We start from the raw sequence: 18,704 nt of genomic DNA on the forward strand, positions 1-18,704 counted from the left end.
CATCACACGCTGGGGCCAGAGTTAGTACAACAAATACCGTCGGCCAGAGCAGACGTTGCTTCACAGAAACACGCAACGCGAGAGCTTCATCCGAGTGTGCTCCGGTGGCGACATCGTATCTCCATTTGGCGCCATATTTACTTAGGCCAATCCCGGAGACCCGGAGTCCTTTTACGCTGTGCGTTTGCCTGTTCGTCTGCGTATTTGTTTGTGTAATTTCGCGCGCTTTTGTGTCGCCTGCTGTGGCTGCTGTGTGCGAGTGTGCGTGCGTATACGTATTATCCCGCGTGGGTCAGAAAAGTACTGAAATTGAAATTGAAACTGGAGCCCCGGACCACAAAAAAGGGATATTTAAAAGGCGTGAGTTTTGCAGCCCACTGCTGGACAACTGCCAGTAAAGTGAGATAGATCTTAATTAGGCATTTAATGGCAGTTGGCAGACAACAATAGCTGGTAGCTGGCTACCGAGGTAAGCGCTCAGCCATATGGCCAATATAAATCAATTATAGACTCACTTTGGTAGGTCTGTTGCCCTGCTGCACACCATTCAGGTGTGGTTTGCCCTTCCCTACCTTTAGGGGTCTTTGAAGGGAGTGGGAGTGGGTGGAAGGGTGGGTGCCATGGTCGTCTAGGGAGCTACGTGGTTTATGGCCACCGTTTTACTGCATGCTGAAATTTTTATACTTCCATCAGCACTTCATTTTTCACAGTTCAGAGTCAAGTTCACGCATCGCCTACCAACCAACCATCCAACCCGATAACAATCCATCAACATCGTTGGAGTTGCGTCAGGACGTGGCCAAAAAAAATTTTAAACTTTAAAGTATTTAAGCCGTGTTTTTAGCTCCCTTAATTTGCATATTATGATTTAGCTATTGAATCTTTCGTCTCGTTTCTATGTATTATGAAATGGGACTTTGGAAAGTGCCTGTGGGGGGAATTCTTCTAGGAATTGTTGTTTGGCTGTTTCAGTTTTTATTAATGGTCTTTTATTACACTTTTAATTTTACGCATTCTTCTTAAAGCTGTCTGGGATGTGGGTTTCTATTTGGAGTCTTGTTACCAAAAGCTTCAATGAAACATTTAATTATTTTTACAGGCAGCAGCATTAGGGGGGCCGATTCCACGGCAGTAGACTGTAAGGCTACTGATCTGTAGCTCTATGACAACCAATGATAAAACCCTTAAGATATTATGAAAGTTCTATTGAGAACTGTTTAAATACGGCAATCCCTTGGTTCTAAAACCATTTGAAATAGAAATCTTAACAAAATGAATATAAATTATAATGGGGTGAAAAACGTCTACGAAATATCCAAATAGATCATAATATAATAAGCCCCTGCATACTTTGGTCAGGCGCCAACCACCGGCTCACTCGCTTTGCTTTCTCCCGCCGATTTGATTAAAATGTCAGACGACGACGACCCAAAACTGTTTTATAAAATAGAGAGTTATCGTATCGTCTTTGAACAAGTAGTCACTCCGACACGAGTATACATCAGTGTGTCGTCTCGACAGTGCCTGTAAGGAGAGAAATTTCTACGTTTTCTGCTCGAAAATATTATATATTTCTTCAAAATCCCTTACACTACTAGCAGTGAACCTTTTTAAACCGTGTGTTTTTGCACCCTAAGAGTAAGTACTTCAATTCCCATTTTGGTATGGACAATTGGCCTAACGTGGGGTCTTTCCCTTTCCTAAGGATTGCAATGACAGAATCTGAGGAAGAAAAGCCATATCTAACATATTTGCCGATGAGGTCTGGCTTCATTTACAAATTAACCTCTCCCGTGAAAGTCCATATCGTAAACCTCACTTTGGACAAAGGATATGATGCCAAATTGCGACTTCATTCCAAGGACCGTATCACTGTGGAGGCCACTCTCGATTCTGAGAACTCAGATGAATACCTCGACCTAGTCGTGGAGGGAAACGATTGCATTGATCTGAAAAGCGACACAAATGCAACGGTGGATGTAGTGGGCTACATGGAGGGGTTTTGCTTCGGCAATGGCAAAGAGTTCGTCACTCTGAAGAAAGTTTTTCAAGAAACAAAGGAAACATTAGATTGAACCAAACCACCCAGTACATATTCCACATAGTTACACAAAATCTGCTCTAAAAATATCACCACAATCTCATAATTCAAGAAGCCATGGCGGTGGGCAGCAGAGCGAGAACCAAACGAAAGAGACACCTTGATCATGGGGTAATTGCAGATACATACATCATATCAATTATATACATATACATAAATTACTTATGTATATCTTGAATGTCAGCCAAAGCTCTTTCAACTCTTTTCCAATTAAATGATATGCGATTTGTGCGATTAAAATGATTTACCTATACAAATACAACGAGGCTCTAAAAATAATTAAATCAACCTAGTTTTCCCCATTTTTCAATTTGCATTAAAAAGCAATATTTCACATTTCCACCTGCACTTATTTTCCTGTTTTGTTGCCATAAAACACGCTTTTAATTATGAAATTTCAAGATACATTTTTTATTAGCTTCTATCCGTGCAGTCTCCATTCTGTGGCAGCTACAAAAAGTAGCAGAAGGAGATGTGAAAAAGTTTCCATTTAAACTAGAACACGTTTCACAATATTTAATGGAAACGACTTGAGGAATATTTCCATTTATCTACTACGACGGTTCTGCTGCCTGGCAGAGGCAGAGAGCTTATGGCACTCGAAGCAGTTTATATATTTTTTCAATTTTTCCCACTGAAAGCTTAAGCGAAATCCGGTTAAGACTTGAGTGAGTTCAAGAAAAACGTGCATCTTTAAAGCACATATCTGGCTATATGTTTGGTTCAATAAAATATTAAAGGGAGAGCGCGTTTTCCCCAGTCTAATTACAGGTAAGCCGCCTGCCCGAATCCCTTTAGGGGATCGCAGGATTGGAATTGTACATGGAATGAAACGGCGCTCAAAGTAAGATCTGAGTAAAAGTAGTTCCCCTGCAGCTTATGGAGGAAAAACTAATTTGGTTAAGCTATTTATATCGCAATGGGGTGAAACAAAAATCAATAAAAGAAAATGAGGGAAAATAAGAAAAATGCCAAAGAGGTTAAGCATTCATCAATGACTGATTTTGGGCCACTATTTCAAGTTTTGGAAGAATAATACGAACGAATATATCTGTAGATGGTACAGCAAAGTTCGGCCATGGACGTGACTCAAGAAATGTTTCAAATAAAGTTTATTTAATGTCTTTGAAGTTTGAAGTCTGAAGTTTGATTGCTGTTGTTCGATAGCCAATCAATCAATTGAAGAAGGAAAAAATAGAGAACTGTATACTGTATGTATACTCTTTTGGGGTAAAATTTTTCGTTTAAACTTCATCTAAAATTTAACCACAATCTGCACCGCACAATATCTGAATATTTTATGCATAATAAACTATTCTGAATACCCAAAGCTGGTGCCATGATTCAATTATTCAAACGCCTTTGAAATGGATCTAAAATGTAACCCTGTAACCCATGCCACCCTAACTATCCCCAAAAGAATCAATTTCAATTTATTTACTTGTATCCTGTGCAAATAAATATCCTCTGAAAAAGGGGTAAAAGCATGCGTGAAAATGCCAGCCAAATGTTTCTTCTGTTGCGTCGACGGGGGACTACCTCTCTCTCTCTCTCTTTCGGCAAAAATAAAAGCCATTTAAAAACAAAGCATCCATTAGCACATCAATTAAGTAACCTTATATACTTGTACATACAACCTGGATCGGGGATTATATACAAGCTTATACGAGGGCATACACGTCCGCACAGTTGCACGTACTTTTCCCCACATAAAGTACTTGAATGCACACTCAGGAAACTGAAGAACGAATCGGTTTTCCACTCCCATGTTGTGCTTCTGACCTGACTGACAATTAGGCCAATCATGAGGAATCACTTGCCCTGACAAACACCAGGGCGACACATGCATACGTACGTATATACAAATTGACGTATTGTTTTTTTGCATCCTGGCTGAGTGAGGAAGGATCTGTCCATGGACAGGGTCCTTGGGTTGATGGCACGCAAAATTCAACGTAAAATGTACGCCATCCAAATAATTTAGACAATGGCACTCGTGCGCACACGCCATGCCCAGAAAACGGGATGTGGCACCACACACACACACACACACAGCCACAGAGACAAACAGACTCTCACTCAAACACACATATCAGCACTCCAACACACACACAGAGGAAGTAAAGCCAAAAACAGACAATACGCAGAACGGCAGAGGCGACAATTTTAGTGCTATTTTCGGGCATCACTTGGCCTTACAGCAGGCCACACGCGAACGGGGATTCAGGGAACGGAAAGGAGCGGAACCTATTGGGACCTGATATGGAAGCCATCATTCGAGCTTTCTCTCCCTCACATCCGCACTCACTGGCCCTACTTTATGCCTCCACTGAGACGAAAAACTTCACCTAGAAAGTAGTTTTTGAAAGTTTTGTTTAAGGTTTTAAGCCGACCTGAGAGATGGCATTGAAGATCGAATCTGACTTAAGAGAATACTCATAAATGGTGCTTAATAGTTCTGCAGAGTAAAAGAGAATAGATCTCAGTCCCTTAACGTTTTTCTCAGTGCTTTATCGCCTGTGTATCTGCTGTCCAACATATGTTCTCACTTAGTCGTGGGGCTCGTCCTCGGTGCCCCAACAGCTGTACCTACACTCCACTACAGGCTATAGCAGCACAATGAGAAAACAAACAGAAGAGCGGGAAAAACTTTTATTATTTTGTATAGGTTTGTTGTGGTTGCTTTCCCCACCTAGCACACAAAAAGAAGGAATTGCTCTTTGAACGTGTAATTGAGTTTGAGCTGAAAGTACGTGCAAGAAATCACCAAAACACTGGATGATTCCACTGGAAACTTTGAGCTCATAATCGAGTTGGAAGCCATGCCGCCTGACTGGTTATATGCAAAATGGATCTGCATGTATGCACTTTATTTTGTATAACTTTTACGTACACACAACATATTGTTGACCCCACAAGGGAGAGGGCGGGAAATTCGTGCCGTAACCTGTGCGTGGGAGCTAATAAATTGTATTGGAGGCTAAGGCAATTGCCCAACAGAAAAGTTTCCCCGTGCACAAAGTTTTCTCACGAATCCTTAGATTGTTTCTGGATTGACTGATGTGTGATATCTAGGGCATACAGATAGCGTATCGATGGTAGTTCTTACGTAGCTGTCCAGCTATTAGGCAAAACCACTAAAGTTTTGACAGTTGATTGGTGGGGCTAGTGTAAAGAAGAAGTTTGTTGGATCTAGATTATTTTTTAATTAAAATTCAATGTTGGAATCTAGTGTACTTGGACTGTTCTTAAGAAAAAGGGGAGACACCTAATCGCACTTAATGCCTTTGCAAAACATTTTCAGGCTGTTGGCATAGCAAAATGGTGCTGGGGGGAGAAACGAGAACCCTTGAACGCTATTAAAACAAAGCTCAGATTTCTAAGGAAATTTATCGTCTGCAAATTGCTTTCTTTTCATTTGCGGAAAGCAAATACCAAACCTCATTAGACGGATTCCATTCCCCTGCTAAGAGCTATCCGCTTCCAGCAACTGGAGCAAGCCAACTAGAGAAATGCATCTAGCATAACCGCACAGGCCTCTCCTCTGACCCAGCTTTTTGCCTCTTGGAAGGAATTGGCAATGCAATTCCCAAATTGCTTTCACTAAGCCTTGGCAGTGTCTATCCCCAGGGGTAGCAGGGCGTAGGGCTACAATTTATACATGTATGCTACGAGGCCATGGTTACGCCTTCACACCCACACACACACACACATATATATGTATGTATGTGCAGTAGGTCTCGCATGTACACCTTTTGCCGCGAAAGCTTCTTACACTAATTGCTCTAATTGAACACAATTTATTGTTGCCAAGATAGTGGGTGGTGGAGGAGGGAGCATGACGGAGCAACAAATACCCAATCGCCTGCTTCCACTCCCACTGGCACTACCTCTCTCACTCCATGCTGCCTGTTCCACTCATCTGCTTCTGCTTCTGCTGGTGACATGCTCCAAGTGGCAGCCATTTGGTTAATATTAAATAAGTACATGCATATTAATTATATGCATAATTACACGACCAGGCGCGACAGGAGCATTTCATGTTTGGTGTTGGGTGTTTTCTATAATTAAAACAGGCCCTGGCGTTGCGTATACGTAACGTGACTAAGGCACAAATTGGGGTGTTCCCAAGAGGTGTTCCCTTTTAGAAAAATTGAAGCATTGACAATTAATTTTGGAGACAAAACAAAAAGCTATCAAGAGTGCAAAATTGTGTGTATTCTTTTGCTAGAAGACTTTGGCATCTTTTGTTGGGAAAAGTAAATATCAATCCTGTTTATTCGGAGTACAGAATCGCACTATCCCTAAAATCCACCGCCTTCTTTGGTGTTTGAGTTGGCGTTTCCGAAAACCAGAAAATCCTGGACAACTTCCTGTTTTGTTTGCCTCCCAGCATGTGTGTGCTGTAGGGATTCCTGAATTCTTCTCCAGACTTGAGTTGATTATGCTTCTGACAGAGTCATTAACAATTTGTCGGTCTGGGATTTGCTCAGATTTGATATGCATTCCTTACGCTAACTATTCTTTTCTCTCTTTCCTGCCGCAGGAGCAGGACTTTCCAGAAGTTGTGGCACCAGTAGTAACCGAAGTTGCGGCCCCAGAAACTGGACAGACAGCCGGAACTGTAGCACAACCAAAAGCCGATCAGCAGCTCATTCAACTTTGAGTGCTTTATGGTGCTAGAGAGCAGCAATATAGCAACGGCAATAAGAACAACGGAACAGCGTTAACAACCATCGCAGCCTGGGGCAGGAAGTATCATCTACCGAACCGACAGAGGAACAAAGCCATTCGCCAAGATGGCTGGCGGGGGAAGAACAGCCGGAAAATACGGTTACTCGGACAACAGTTATTACAGTAGTAAGTGGCTAAAGATAACCCTGATTAGAGTCCACTATAATAAAGATTATTTTCCATTTATTAATACTTTTATTGTGCGTTTATTTGCATGCTGCTCACTTCATTACTTTATGCCCGTTCCATTGTTCTGTTAACCACTGTACATCCGGTGTCAGCCTCCTTGCTTCATCAGCCGTGTACTGAGAGAAAGAACTAAATTCAGAATCAAGTTTCACTCGTCCTATGTTCAGCATTCATTCCCAAGAAATATTCGTTTGGCGTTGCTGCACCCAAAATCTAACTCTTTTGAATATCTTTATGAAAAGTTATTCTCCTTCACAAAGCTCCCGACCGAGCCTTGTAATGCATTCACGATTCACTTCAATTGTTGCCAAATCTATTCATTCCTGATTCCTTTGTTGATTCTTGATTTTCGCAGTGTGTAAGAAAAGCGGCTGGTTGGGTGCCCATTGTCTGCCTCGTCGCCCATTTGGCGGGTCCTGTGTTTGCCCCACTGGCGTCGACTTGACGTCCCCTTGTCGGTGGAACATTTCTTGATGAAGTCCTGCCGCATGCCATACCGTAATCAGTGTTGCACAGCGTGCTTGTTGGTTTCTTTCTTTTTTATTTGTATTCCCATATTCAAAGCTCATTCTTGGGCCATTCTGTCTCTTTCGCTTTTTTTTATTACATTTATTTGGTTGCGTTGCTCATTCGCTTGAATACTCGTGAGTTCCACCCACACGTGTGTGGTTATGGGCATTGCCTTCGTGGGGGTGTGCGTAAGTGGGTGTGCGTGTGTGCACAGATGATTTGTTTATGCGTATGTCAGTTGGGGATTTTCGTGTTTCTTTTATGGGCTCCCCACCCGTGCACCCGTACACGGCTGAGTATTATCATTCACGCCTGAATGAGGCTGTGACGTTTGAGAGGAAGGAACAAGGTACTCGGGCATATCATTCACTCCCCAAAATAAGAATGAATTTCCGAGTGGGTGGCAGAAGTGTAATACAAGTGGCTTAGCTCTGTAATCAAGTACTGTCTTTATTGTTATTTAATGTAAATGAAAACAAATCCAGTTCTGTTTCAAGAATATCCTAATTATTTTGGAAACGTGAATGATTTCCATTTGGGGCCACAGCCGAATGTTGCAAGTACTTTACGGACAAATACGACTTTCTGCTGTGTTTGCATAAACTTTTTTGTTTCGTTCGGGCCCCCGAAAATATCGCCTAAGTGTGTCTCAATGCCCTTATGAACGCCCCGGTACACGCCCACCCGCAACCCACCAAGCCCCCACCAGCTTATAGGAAGCTTTGAATAAGTTTATCATAGTTTTTGATTGCCACAAATTGTGCGTTATTTATGAGCTTCCCCTCGCTCTCGCTCTGGGCTTTGTAATCTATATCTTTGTGGTAAGGATCCCACAGCGAGGACCACCTGCTGTGGCTGTGTGTGTGTGTGGCTTAGCTCTCTGTGTTGGTAAATGGCATAAAATAAGCATTAAATAAGTTGTCATCGTGGAAATCGGATACCCCTTGGTATACCTACCTCCTGGCTGCGGTTTTGCCCCGTGGGGAAAATATAATTGAAAATAAATATTTATGACTTGATTGTTATTGCTGATATTAACGAGTGTTTCCCACCAATATATATTTCATTAACATTCAGAGGGGCTTACACATGCATTGGATTGTAATTTGATTTGTATTCAGTGTCTTCCGAGAGGGATCCGTATATTCCGTGTATCCGTGTATATTCGTATTGAGGGGAAACTTATTGCGCTGATTCGTTTGGCTTATGAATCTTAGATTTTTGGGCAATAATCTTCCATGTACATATTTGTTTAACAACCTGCCACACATATTTGTGGATATGGGGCGAGAGGGCATAAGAATCAAAGTCTTGGCGTGTGTTACGATGTCTTTGTGCCATTGGAAAATGTCCACCATATCCGAATACATATGCATGTTCGTATATGATTAACACTCCAAGTGGCTTACTATCCTTTAGTGGATTTTGGTTTTGTTTTGGTGCAAGTGTACAGGAAGTAAGCCATGGATTTATCAACGAAGAGGTCCAAGAGATCCTTAACGATGCCGTCCGTCATTCGTTGATTTGTTATTTGCTTTTGGCATGTGTGAGTGTTTGGGAAATAAGTATGGAAAAATGTGTGTTTACGCGTCCTTCGCCCAGTCGGGGAACTTTGTGCTCTCTGGGAAAATGATATTGCCATACTGACTGTTCAACATCAGGACGATAAAGGCCCAAATTGTCGGCAATATGCCGGCCAGAGCCAAGTACTTGGTCTTGATCCCAGCATAGCCAGAAATGATGGCGTTTGGTGGAGTGCTCACTGGCAGATGGTAGGCCATGCTGATAGCCAAAGATGGCGGCAGAGTCAGCTTCAGGGGATGCATCTTAATGGCCAAGGCCATTTCACTAAAGATCGGAATGAGAATATTGCAGATGGCCACATTGGAGCTGAAGGCGGTGCAGAAGAGTCCAATGAGAATGCACATGCCTTCGACCACAATGGGCGGCATCTTGGAAGCGAATTTCAGTGAGTCACCCAGCATCTTGGCCATGCCACTGACCTTGCTGCCCTCGGCCAAAGCGAATCCACCGCCTACAAAGAGCCAATTAGTATCTGCGGACAAGGATCGGATCTGTGTCACATACCCAACAGAAAGCATAGACCCCATGGTGTATTCCTGTGTATGTAGATCCAGGAGAGGAGGGCATCCATGCTCTGACCAGTAAATGGAGCTGAATAGATCACAGGTGTAAGGATTAAGGGTTCAAGAATGAATGAATGATCGACTCACGCTTGCCGCAGCAGTACTTGAAGAACGTATACTGAGTGGGCAATGCGAAGAGCAACATGACGGGCAGCCAAACTGGCGGTCCACTGCCTATTTTCCTATTGAAAGTGAAATGCACAATGGATTAGCTACCCATGGATAATTATCAATCCTCAAAGTACGTACTGTGCATTCAGAAAGTCGCCCCAGCCAGTGACAAAGCCAGGCTTACGTGTGAACAGCAAAAACACCATCAGTATGAACAACACAGTCACTTGAATCTCATGACAGGTCATGGGACCCAGCTCCTGGTGACGTGCCTTGATCACAGTCTTCACCACTGCCTGGCCCTCGGTGCCGCGCTTAACCTCCAGCCCCGTTTGGCTTTTCCCACGGAACAGACCCATGTGTGTGACTTGCAGTGAAAAATACAGCAGCAAAACGTTCACTATAACCACTATTGGTATGGCATAGGCCATGAAAATGGGGAAATCAATTTGTGTCTTCGATTTGGGAAAACGTCTAAGAGAGAGAGGGGGAGGTATTGATGGAAGCATCAATTGGTGAAATCGCTTACGTGTCGTATAGACCCTTGAAGGTCAGATTTGTCCCAGTGCCAATCAAAGTGCCACAGCCGCCAATTGTTGAGGCATAGGCAACGCCAAAGTAGAAGGCCATTGATATGGTCGATGGGTGAGGCGGATCGCCCTCTTCCATTGGCTCCTCCTCTTGAGACTTGTACACCGTGAATATATTTTGCTATGTACCACGAAGAGTCTATTAAATATACCCTAATATTCGGAAAAGAGATCTATTCCTTACCGAATCGAGTTCGCTGAGCACAGCCTTCACAATGGGACACATCATGGCTGTGGCAGCCGAATTGGAGATCCATAATGATATGAAACATGTAACCATGACCAAACCAAAGTGCAGACTGAAAAGACAATGAATGCAGTGGTGGGTGATGAGAGGCGAGTGGTTCCTTCCTTTAGTACTTACCGCCTTGGACTGCAGCCTACTAAGAGAATGGTCTTCATGGCAATACGCTGATGCAGATTGCTATATTCGATGGCCAAGGCTATGATTAGCCCGCCAATAAACATGACCACCGTATCGGAGAAGTATAACTTGCACACCTGATCGGAACCCTATAGAATGTGGACATTATCAGGGGATTAGTCGACCGCTGATTGATACCCTCCGGCCACGACTCACCAAAATGTCAAAGAGTGGCAAAAAAACCACCGGAAATAGCGATGTCAAATAGAGAGGAATTGCTTCGGTGATCCAAAAGAGTGCCATGTTGGACACCAGATACATGCATCTGAATGCCTATAGATCACATCCGTTAGGCGGATCTCCTTCAATACATTAATGGTTGGCTACTTACTGGTTCGTCATCTAAAATTCCATGGATCAGCAATGGCAAGGTTAGCAATGGCATTAGGACTGTCGCTTTGCCCCGCCAATGTAGAGCGCAACATTTTCCCAAGCTCCTCTTAGCTGGGATTTTCTCATTTGGCTCTGGTCTGTTCAGAAATTATTATGTTAATGAAAACCACACTCCTAATGGCCTTTATTTCTACTTACTCAGCCATTTCGGCTTCACTTTAATTTGTGTTTTTCCGTTTCGGAGCACACGTCTGTGCTGCTAGTATTTTACTGAACGACTGAAGGGTATATAGTACATGTATTGTATGTATTTATAATGACATACTTGGTTTTATTAAAGACACCAATATCATGAAGAAATATAGAATCTAAGGCAACGTCAGTGGTGAAAGAGCCTCCTTTCTTCAAAGAATTGGCCCAATTCATTGGCCAATTTGGAATTTTTAATCGAAAGACAGGAAAGTCAGATGCACACTAGATCAAGTAACTGGGTGCCATCGGAGCAACCTTCTGTTATTTCTACTTTCTGGGTACCTGTTCCACACACTTTCCACTTTGCAGATTCATCGTCTTGCGGCCACTTAATTCGCTCCAAATATAACAAAGTACTTAGATCTATTTGAGAAGCATACATACATCACCAGAGAGTAGTATATTTTCTCAAGGGAATAAGTGCCTTAAGCGGTTGCTTCTGTTTTATTATTTATACTTTTATTTCAAGAGTAAGGTGCAAAATAGCATCTCCTCTAAAAAATCCTGATTCTATAGAATTTTATTTGATCAACGTAATAATTTAGAGAGTACGATCTAAAGGATTTAATTAAAGACCGGAATGTTATCTAACAGAATACCAGCTTTGGTCTTGTTTTTGTATTCCTTGGCCCAGTCTGGGAAGGAAGACATTTCGGGAAAGACAACCATTCCCCAAGTGACGCTATTCAGATAGACCCAAAAGAGTCCCCAGAATGTGGGCAATAAGCCAGCTTTTATCTGCAAGAGCAAGAAATAGGAAGAGATCAATCGGTTGAGGAAATGTATAAAAAGTGACCCAAGGATTAGCCTACCAAATATTTGGTCTTGATGTTACCGTAGCCACAAATGATGGCATTTGGTGGAGTGCTCACTGGCAACAGAAATACCAAACTTGTGATCAGGGTTGGGGGCAGAGTGACCAGCAGAGGATGTTCTTCCAGGTGAAACGCCTATGGGCAGAGAGGTTATACGAGCTGGAGGATATTTAAAAAGATATTCGCTTACCAATTCACAGTAAATTGGTAAGACAATGTTGGCCACCACCACGTTCGAAGTGAAGGCGGAGCAGAACAAGGTGAACATCAGTATCAACAGCAGCACCAGTCGACTCGGCAATACCTGGATACCCGACATGGCCTTGGCAATATATTTGGTCACTCCGCTCACTTTACAGGCCTCGGCCAAAGCAAAGCCACCACCTGGACGGGGGGATACGATCTGTTATAAGAGACACATCAGATCCATGGACACGTACCCAAGAGAAAGCAGAGTCCCCACGGCAGTGTACGATGCAAGAATTCCCACGACAATAGAGAATCGATGGTTTGACCGGGGAAAGGAGCTGCAAAAAGGATATTAAAGGTGATAAATAGAAGGAGAGAGAGAAGGAAGGACTCACCCTTGCCACAGCAATATTTGAAGAATGTGTACTGAGTGGGCAATGCGAACAGTAAAATCACACAAATACAAACCGTTGAGGATGTTCCAACAGGCCTAAGATAGGAGGATAAAGCCCAAGAATCTTTCAAAAGATATATCCACACCACTTACATGGCACTAAGAAGGGAACTCCAGCCCGTAAAGACGCCCGGCTTGCGGGTGAAGAGCAATACAATCATCAATGTGAATATGATAACCACCTGAATTTCATGACAGCTCATGGGACCCAGAGCCTCGAGGCGGCCGCGCAGGACGGTCTCCACTTGGTCCTTATTCCTGGTGGCCTGTTTCAGAGCCTGGCCCGACTTGCTCCCTGATCGAAAGAGAGCCATGTGGGTGAGCAGGAGGCTTAAGTACATGGTAATCATGAGAGCGATCACAACAAGCGGAATCGAATAGGCCATGAAAAGCGGGAAACTGACCTCCTCCTTGGATGAGGGAAAGGTTCTAGGGGAATGAGAATGGTTAGGCATTTTCCTAATGCAAAGGGAAAACTTTCTCACGTTTCATATATACCCTTAAAGACCAGATTTGTGCCGGTGCCAATCAGGGTGCCACACCCGCCCACAGTGGCCGAATAGGCAACGCCAAAGTAGAAGGACATGGCCACCTTTGACAGGTGCGGGGGCCTGCCAAAAGATCAACTGAAACGTTAGCAAATGTATGAATATTCATACGAACATCGACTCACTCGCCCTCCTCCATGTGTTCCTCCTCTTGGGTCATGTATACATCAAAGATTTTCTCAGAATCCATTTCATTAAGCACTGCCTTTACAATGGGGCACATCATGGCCGTTCCCGCCGAATTCGATATCCATAAGCTCATAAAAGAACTAACCATCATCATGCCGGCGAGCAAACTGAAATGGGGTTTTGGTTTGGAAAAAGCATCATCAGTGGCATCCACTCTTACCGCCTGGGACTGCAGCCCACAATGATGATCGTTCGCAGGGCAATCCGTTGATGAAGATTGCAGTATTCGATGGCCAATGCAACGACTAGGCCGCCATAGAACATCACCACAGTCCCGGAGAAGTAGTGCTTGGTCACATCATCGGAGCTCTTAGGGACATAGGGATTGATTCAAATTATGTTTGTTTCTCTCAATTCGAATTCACTCACCAAATAGTTAGCAAATGGCAAATACATGATTGGCATTAGCGATGTCAAGTATAGAGGAATGGCCTCGGTTATCCAAAAGATGGCCATATTGACCAACAAATACAAGCAAATAATTTCCTAAAAGATCAAACACCAAATGCATATTGTGTGAGAAATAGCGGATAAAGCGGCTACTCACCGGCGATTGTGTAAGACAGCCGTGGACCAGCAATGGTAAAAGTATTAGTGGAACAAGAACTGTTACTTTTCCCCTCCAATGGTAAAGGCAGCAATTTTTCATGCACCTTTTAACGGGGATTTTCTCGTCTGGCTCTGGTCTGGTTTGAAAGACGAATTCATTCAATGGTTATCAAACCTAGGCGAGGGAGCCGGGGGTGCCCTCCTCGTATTTAAATAAACTTACTTATTTGGTTCGGCCATTTTCGTGAATTTACTGAATTGTGTTTAGACTTAAAACAGAACGAAGCTCTATATTTCTAATGGGATACGGGTTATATGTTAGTGTGCATATATTTGGAGTTTAAACGGAAAGACATTCTATGCTTAGTTCTAATGGCATGCTGAGTTTTTGTGGTAGTATTGGCCTCTGTTTGAAAAAAGAAACATGCCTCGATATCCCCGGCTAATTATCATAATTTCCATTATGGGAATCACTTAAGGTTTACCATAGATTTTGCAGGATCACGTCTGTCGCGTTTTTGATGACAGCCAAACATTAGAAGGGGAGGAGGGGGCAGGTAGCCATCCGCATTTATTAAATATGTATTCCATTATCCCGGCAAATTAGGCCACCGTCAATCAGCAGGGACTACCAACAACAGGGGGGCGAGGAGCGGAAATTGAAATCGAGAAACACTTTGATGTCATTTAATTGCTATTTTCCCACTCTATTCCGACTCCATGCCAACCCGAAAAACACAATCGGTATCAACGGGAAGGTCAAATTGAAATTAAAGAAAGCTTTCCGCAGACCAACATTAAAGCGGAAAGTGAGGGGTCGCACCCCTACATCTTGGAAAAAGGTTCTCCGCTTCAATCTGGCTCAAATGAAATTCCTTAATGTTGGCCACATCCTTGTGGCCACAAAACACTTGGAAAGAATGTCACTGACAGGACAACAGCAAAACAAACGACGCACATATAAGCCCGCATACAAGAAACCGATATTACATAACCATACTTAGATGAATACTGGCTGGTCCTTTCTTATTTTTTTGTATGCCATGTCTATTCACATAATCTGTCAAATGACTCTATTGACTGTTAGGATTTCTGGGAAAAACAATCAACGAAATTTAATACAAATCTGAGAACAGGCGAGCAGGAGAACAGGGAGCAGGACATGTGTCCTTGAGTGTCGCCCATCCAGTGGGCTCATCCATTCGTATATCGAAATAATTTACGCTTAGTTAGGTTGTGGGCTCTGACAGTTTCCATTTTTGGATTTCCTTCATGAATTTTGCATATTTCATTCTTTCATAATTCACGGTTTGACAGGCAAAAAAGTTATGGCGGTACGCCTACCGCCCTTGGCATATCTATGAATTATTTCATATGCCGCCTGTCCTGGACGGACGTCCTGCTGTCCCACTCTCTCTCTCACTTCATGGTCTTCGTTTTATTCTTAAGTTTTGCCGAAAGTTTTATTGCGCTTTTGATGTTTCAAGCAATTTGTGGGAACTCAAATATGAATGGCCCACCAATTTGTACGAGTGTATGGGATGGAAGTCCACAGAACTTTAACCGCACTGCAAACTTTTGATAATGATTCGAATTTCCATTCAACTTCGTTGTGGGATGAGTACCAGTCGAACAGACATTAATCATATTCGAAAGGAAGTGCTTTAAATCTCTAAATGAATATCCTGGTCCTTTTAATAGAGGAAAACGTGTCCAGGGTGCTCTGATTGCTCTCATCTTTCATCTGGTTAAATTCACTCAAATTTCCGTATCATTATCCTTCGAAATGTAAGATTTATTAGTTCAAAACAAACTCCAAAGAAATGGTAATCACCAGTAAAAAACCCGATTCAATGGGTTGCTTTTCTTGAGTCTACTTCTTCTACAGTCCATCCTGGAAGAAATCGTAAGCTGTAGTCTATTAGCACTTCAAAAAATGCAATAAATCGCAGAAAGGCTTTTGAATTTTATTGCCTGGGCAGCAGGTAAGGCAGGTCACGGTTGGTCACGGTTGGCCACGGCAGAGAAAAACAATCGAAATGATTGCCAATTTATCAGGAAAGCGAATGGCCATGAACCATGAGGAGCACTCAACGGTTAGATGCCAGCAATCAAGTCCATTGACCACACACGCATACAGGCAGAAGGCATATGAGATTTATGGTCAGCCATTGGCTAGTGGCCGTAGGACATTTCGGCTTTGAGACGTCTTTGTCATACGAGAAGTCTAATTAACAAATCTGTAGCGGTTGGCGTCGTCGGGACCTCTGCCTCTAAACAAGGCTCTAATTCGCTTGATGTTGTGTGTGTTCTGCTCTTTGAGCTGAACGCTCCATCGATTATGTGTTAAATTACGCATAAGGCAAACATCTGGCCCCAAATGGGGCCCGAACAATGAGCCATCTATTTGGCAGGGCCACAAAAAAGAAACAAGCATCGCTTGGAGGATTTCAACAAATTGAAATTTGGCGGGTGGTGGGCATAACATATATTATAACGAATGGCTTTCGTTTAAAATGAATCGCGGAAATTCTGCTAATTTATTGAATGCAGGAAATTGTTATATTTACAAATGTATTTACGGGAAAACACAGCCCCCCCCAATAATTAATTGGTCGATTATTCTGGTAATTCGTTTATTGAAAATAGCACTGTGCGACAGTCGTTTTGTATTTTGAGCGAAACAAAAATAAGTTTGTTAGCCTGGATGCTTAGATCAAGTCCTCGTACTTGGATTTTGCAAAACACTCACAAAATGTTTTTAAAAAATTAATTTCTAATGGTTTAAAAAACCTTTTACAGTATTTTTGATTCGTGTCAGTAGCGTAGATTTCCCTGAAGATATATCAATCCAAAGTTGAAGTTTTCTACTATTTTTTTTAGTATTTTTAACCGTTAGTTCTTTAGTGGCATTAGTTCTCAATAAAATTAGCTACAAATCTTTTTAATTGTTCAAATAAAATCAAAGGTACGATATATTTCGAAAATCAACTCCAAAATCATTATAATGTGGAACTCTTGACATATTTTTTTGAATCATACAATTGAGAATTTAGTTTAATATTAATATTAACGGAATCATGAATTCTTAAATGCTTAAATTTGGGAATATTTTCTTGCTCTCTCTCCATACTCGTACATCTGTTCTTTTTGCATTAATAATCCGAAAATACATGTACTGCGAGTTTTGCATCGTAAAATATTGAAATGGCTTTTATAATAAAAATCCGAAATTCATGTTCAATTTTTATATTATTTTTGTTTATTGCTTATTTTTATGTCTGTTTTCTGTTTGTTTCAGCGAGTGGGTGGGATTGCCTTCGAGCATATGTATGACCATCGTTTATTTTTTACAACAATGCATTTGTCATGGTCTGGCCACATACATTGTTGTCCAGGAGGCACCACCTCATGCTCCTCCTGTGGCTTGAATATGCATGAGAGTCCCAAACAAACCGAATTGTTGATTGACAAACAACAGGAGGAGCCCAGCAAAAACATCCCTCCCTTCCGGCCGCCCCCCACCTGACAAGAATAATTGCCTGTAATTTGTCAAAGCGGCCTCTAAATCTTTCCCACTCCTGAATCTCTTTTATCTTTTTGCATCTTTCCCCATCAACTCTTACTCTGTTTTATCTGTTGTCGTGTCTTTTCTGGCGTTATGTCTGTTCTCATTCTGTTTAATCTGTTTCCTTTCTCTCTCTGTGCAGGTCACTCCTACAAGAGCATCAACGATGAGATTATCCTGGTTAGCATTATAATGGGAATCACCATACTGGTCCTTATCACCATCGCCCTGTGCTACATTGCGTATGAAAAGTGCCAGAAGAAGCGGGAGTACTATATAAATGCCTAGAGAGGCTCTAGATGGGGCTGTTTCACGGCCTGGGGGCTCGGTGGATCCTTTCGTTTACTTTTCCTTTCAGTTGGTATTTACTCTTCTCCTACTGGTGGCATTGCAATGCTAAATGTCAACACGGTCTGCAACAATGTTGATGTTGACGATTTAGTTGGCCAACAAAAATAACCAAGAGTGTGGCGGTATCCTGCATACTGCATCCTGCATCCTGCCCCACTCGCGTAGATACAGACCCCACACATACACAGAGTCGTCACACAAATCGGAATGCAGCGGAATTTGTGCTGTTTAAACGTTTCTCTCCAGTCTTCCGTCTCTGCATTTTTTGTTGCCTTTGCAGTTTCTGAAGTGGCTGCTGGAACGGAAGAGGATGCATGGGACATGGGGCATGGCTCTATTATGTTGCCACAGTGTGCACAGTGGGATTGAATAATGTAACAGATTTTTCCAAGCAATTGCCATGGCAGCAATCATTAGCCGCCAGAAAACATTTTAAGTTTATTTTTATTACAAAGAAATCTTTCATGTTTTCAACAGTCTAAATTTTAAAACTTCAATTTAACGATCAACAGTTGGCACAACAAATAAATGCCTGCCATGAGAGTGAAATGTGAGGAAAATTGTATCCATTAATCGAAAAAGCTGGCCCACAATTGTGGGATTTCCGCGCTTTTTTCATACGTACATCTCAATAAATTTCCATTTGTATG

General features: G+C 42.4%; 4 protein-coding genes across 5 annotated transcripts; 2 read left to right on the top strand and 2 right to left on the bottom strand.

Moving 5' to 3' along the window:
* The first annotated feature begins 435 nt into the window (after positions 1-435).
* Positions 436-18,464, top strand: LOC6594209. 2 transcript variants are annotated; one of them, XM_026994571.1, is made up of 3 exons: positions 436-469; positions 6,648-6,961; positions 17,846-18,464. In XM_026994571.1, exons 2-3 carry the CDS (start codon positions 6,901-6,903, stop codon positions 17,989-17,991), a joined length of 207 nt encoding a protein of 68 aa, XP_026850372.1. In that variant the 5' UTR covers positions 436-469; positions 6,648-6,900; the 3' UTR covers positions 17,992-18,464. The 2 variants fall into 2 exon arrangements, with proteins under 2 accessions (XP_026850372.1, XP_002019668.1); XM_002019632.2 differs by having other exon boundaries at positions 441-469; positions 6,654-6,961.
* On the top strand, positions 1,506-2,363 carry LOC113567273. Its single transcript, XM_026994570.1, has 2 exons — positions 1,506-1,638; positions 1,706-2,363. The coding sequence occupies exon 2, from the start codon at positions 1,713-1,715 to the stop codon at positions 2,073-2,075; it is 363 nt and encodes a 120-aa protein (XP_026850371.1). The 5' UTR covers positions 1,506-1,638; positions 1,706-1,712; the 3' UTR covers positions 2,076-2,363.
* LOC6594210 (protein I'm not dead yet 2) lies at positions 8,560-11,424 on the bottom strand. Its single transcript, XM_002019633.2, has 10 exons — positions 11,338-11,424; positions 11,138-11,276; positions 10,963-11,079; positions 10,747-10,895; positions 10,567-10,681; positions 10,322-10,503; positions 9,931-10,266; positions 9,769-9,863; positions 9,623-9,709; positions 8,560-9,569 (listed from the first exon to the last, which is right to left on the bottom strand). The coding sequence occupies exons 1-10, from the start codon at positions 11,343-11,345 to the stop codon at positions 9,118-9,120; spliced, it is 1,680 nt and encodes a 559-aa protein (XP_002019669.1). The 5' UTR covers positions 11,346-11,424; the 3' UTR covers positions 8,560-9,117.
* LOC6594211 (protein I'm not dead yet 2) lies at positions 11,808-14,425 on the bottom strand. The gene is made up of 12 exons (XM_002019634.2): positions 14,359-14,425; positions 14,134-14,272; positions 13,956-14,072; positions 13,747-13,895; positions 13,523-13,693; positions 13,335-13,460; positions 12,943-13,278; positions 12,791-12,885; positions 12,647-12,733; positions 12,397-12,590; positions 12,204-12,341; positions 11,808-12,129 (listed from the first exon to the last, which is right to left on the bottom strand). Exons 1-12 carry the CDS (start codon positions 14,373-14,375, stop codon positions 11,956-11,958), a joined length of 1,743 nt encoding a protein of 580 aa, XP_002019670.1. The 5' UTR covers positions 14,376-14,425; the 3' UTR covers positions 11,808-11,955.
* Positions 18,465-18,704: the final 240 nt, after the last annotated feature.

Source organism: Drosophila persimilis, unplaced genomic scaffold (genome assembly GCF_003286085.1).
Source record: "Drosophila persimilis strain 14011-0111.01,24,50 unplaced genomic scaffold, DperRS2 tig00003933-arrow-pilon, whole genome shotgun sequence".
Taxonomy (NCBI): Eukaryota; Metazoa; Arthropoda; class Insecta; order Diptera; family Drosophilidae; genus Drosophila; species Drosophila persimilis.

Excerpts from the sequence above, each read along its gene's own strand:
- LOC6594209 (XM_026994571.1), top strand. The coding sequence starts at position 6,901 with ATGGCTGGCGGGGGAAGAACAGCCGGAAAATACGGTTACTCGGACAAC. Across the intron at positions 6,962-17,845 it reads GGACAACAGTTATTACAGTA|GTCACTCCTACAAGAGCATC; the intron begins GTAAGTGGCTAA and ends CTCTCTGTGCAG.
- LOC6594210 (XM_002019633.2), bottom strand. Across the intron at positions 10,896-10,962 it reads TGCCACTCTTTGACATTTTG|GGTTCCGATCAGGTGTGCAA; the intron begins GTGAGTCGTGGC and ends CACATTCTATAG. Across the intron at positions 9,570-9,622 it reads GGGTCTATGCTTTCTGTTGG|GCGGTGGATTCGCTTTGGCC; the intron begins GTATGTGACACA and ends GGCTCTTTGTAG.
- LOC6594211 (XM_002019634.2), bottom strand. Across the intron at positions 14,073-14,133 it reads GCTGTCTTACACAATCGCCG|GAAATTATTTGCTTGTATTT; the intron begins GTGAGTAGCCGC and ends TTGATCTTTTAG. Across the intron at positions 12,591-12,646 it reads GGGACTCTGCTTTCTCTTGG|GTGGTGGCTTTGCTTTGGCC; the intron begins GTACGTGTCCAT and ends CCCCCCGTCCAG.
- LOC113567273 (XM_026994570.1), top strand. The coding sequence starts at position 1,713 with ATGACAGAATCTGAGGAAGAAAAGCCATATCTAACATATTTGCCGATG.